The sequence below is a fragment of the Chelonoidis abingdonii genome, chromosome 11 (assembly GCF_003597395.2).
Source record: "Chelonoidis abingdonii isolate Lonesome George chromosome 11, CheloAbing_2.0, whole genome shotgun sequence".
In the NCBI taxonomy this organism is placed as follows: Eukaryota; Metazoa; Chordata; order Testudines; family Testudinidae; genus Chelonoidis; species Chelonoidis abingdonii.
In genome coordinates, this window is record NC_133779.1 from 24,710,911 (window position 1) to 24,711,854 (window position 944).

The 944-nt window shown below is 58.1% G+C and overlaps 6 protein-coding genes across 8 annotated transcripts in view; 2 read left to right on the forward strand and 4 right to left on the reverse strand.

Moving 5' to 3' along the window:
* Positions 1-944, reverse strand: part of LOC116816556 (uncharacterized) — a 568,924-nt gene that overhangs the window by 478,344 nt on the left and 89,636 nt on the right.
* The window catches only part of LOC116836048 (uncharacterized), a 616,551-nt gene that overhangs the window by 385,759 nt on the left and 229,848 nt on the right, over positions 1-944 (forward strand). The gene's annotated exons all lie outside the window — the stretch shown is intronic.
* Positions 1-944, reverse strand: part of LOC116818371 (uncharacterized) — a 316,403-nt gene that overhangs the window by 301,358 nt on the left and 14,101 nt on the right. The gene's annotated exons all lie outside the window — the stretch shown is intronic.
* LOC142047422 (uncharacterized) overlaps positions 1-944 on the forward strand; it is a 423,729-nt gene that overhangs the window by 264,407 nt on the left and 158,378 nt on the right. The window lies entirely within an intron of this gene.
* Positions 1-944, reverse strand: part of LOC142047430 (uncharacterized) — a 259,927-nt gene that overhangs the window by 213,464 nt on the left and 45,519 nt on the right. The window lies entirely within an intron of this gene.
* LOC116832388 (uncharacterized) overlaps positions 1-944 on the reverse strand; it is an 8,989-nt gene that overhangs the window by 1,777 nt on the left and 6,268 nt on the right. Inside the window, exon 4 of the mRNA XM_075070655.1 lies at positions 866-941. Coding sequence (XP_074926756.1) covers positions 866-941 — 76 coding nt within the window. The remainder of the gene's footprint in view (positions 1-865; positions 942-944) is intronic.

Here is a 944-nt window from a genome sequence, read left to right on the forward strand (position 1 = left end):
TGAGGAGGTCACTCTGGGTGCAGTGTGAGTTGAGAAGTATCCCAAACCCCATGGCAAATGGCCTCTGTGAGGGGTTGCTTCCCGCAGTGCTAAGATGCAGCCACCTCTGGGGTGGATTCATGGTGGCCATTATTTGCTAGTGACAGGGCATAGACATTTCTTACTTATTTTGTCCCTCCAGGCCTTCCATTCTCCTGTTAAAGAAACATCTCCCAGGGCTCCCGCTATCTGTGTGGCTGGCCAGCAAGGGGCGGTGATAACTTTCTACTCGCTTATCAGACACTGTGAGGTAACAGTGTTGCTGGCTGGGGGCTGTGGCTGTGTAGGGAGATAGCAGCTGAAAGGGGATTGTGGAAGGGGGAGGCCTCTGGGTGGCTGGGCAAGGGGTACCCTAGTTAGGTTGGTGGGTTCTGGAGATTTGGGATTTCAGGGGGCGGTTGTGATGTGCCCAGCCCTGAGGCTATGGGTCCTGGAGTTGGGTATCGCTGGGGGCCTGTTGGCGGCAGAACAGTGGGGGTGGGTGTCTCTTGGGGAGATGGGACAGGGGGTTAGAGGGAGCCTGGTGCTGTGCCAGGGCTCTGTCTGGGCTTCCCCTGCAGACTCCTGGGATTGCTGCCATGTCCAGTGCACAGTGTGTGTGTGGGAGAATTCCCGGTGCTAGGCCAAGGGTGCCACTGTAAAGCATCAGGGAATCCCGCAGGGGGGAGAAGGGGGTGCTAGGCAAAAGGGAAGGGCAGATCCTTCTGGAGGGCAGGTGGCGGTCCTAGGCAGGCAGTGAGGGACTGAGTTCCCAGTGGGGATCCCTTTTGGGGGGTCTCTGGCTGTTGGGGTCTGTTGGTGGGGGGAACCCTTTGGGATTCCCAACCTGGCAGTGAAGTTCTGGTGGGGTATCTCTGGCCAGTGAGGGCTCTGAGGGGTATCTGAGGTGTGATGATGCGGTTCTG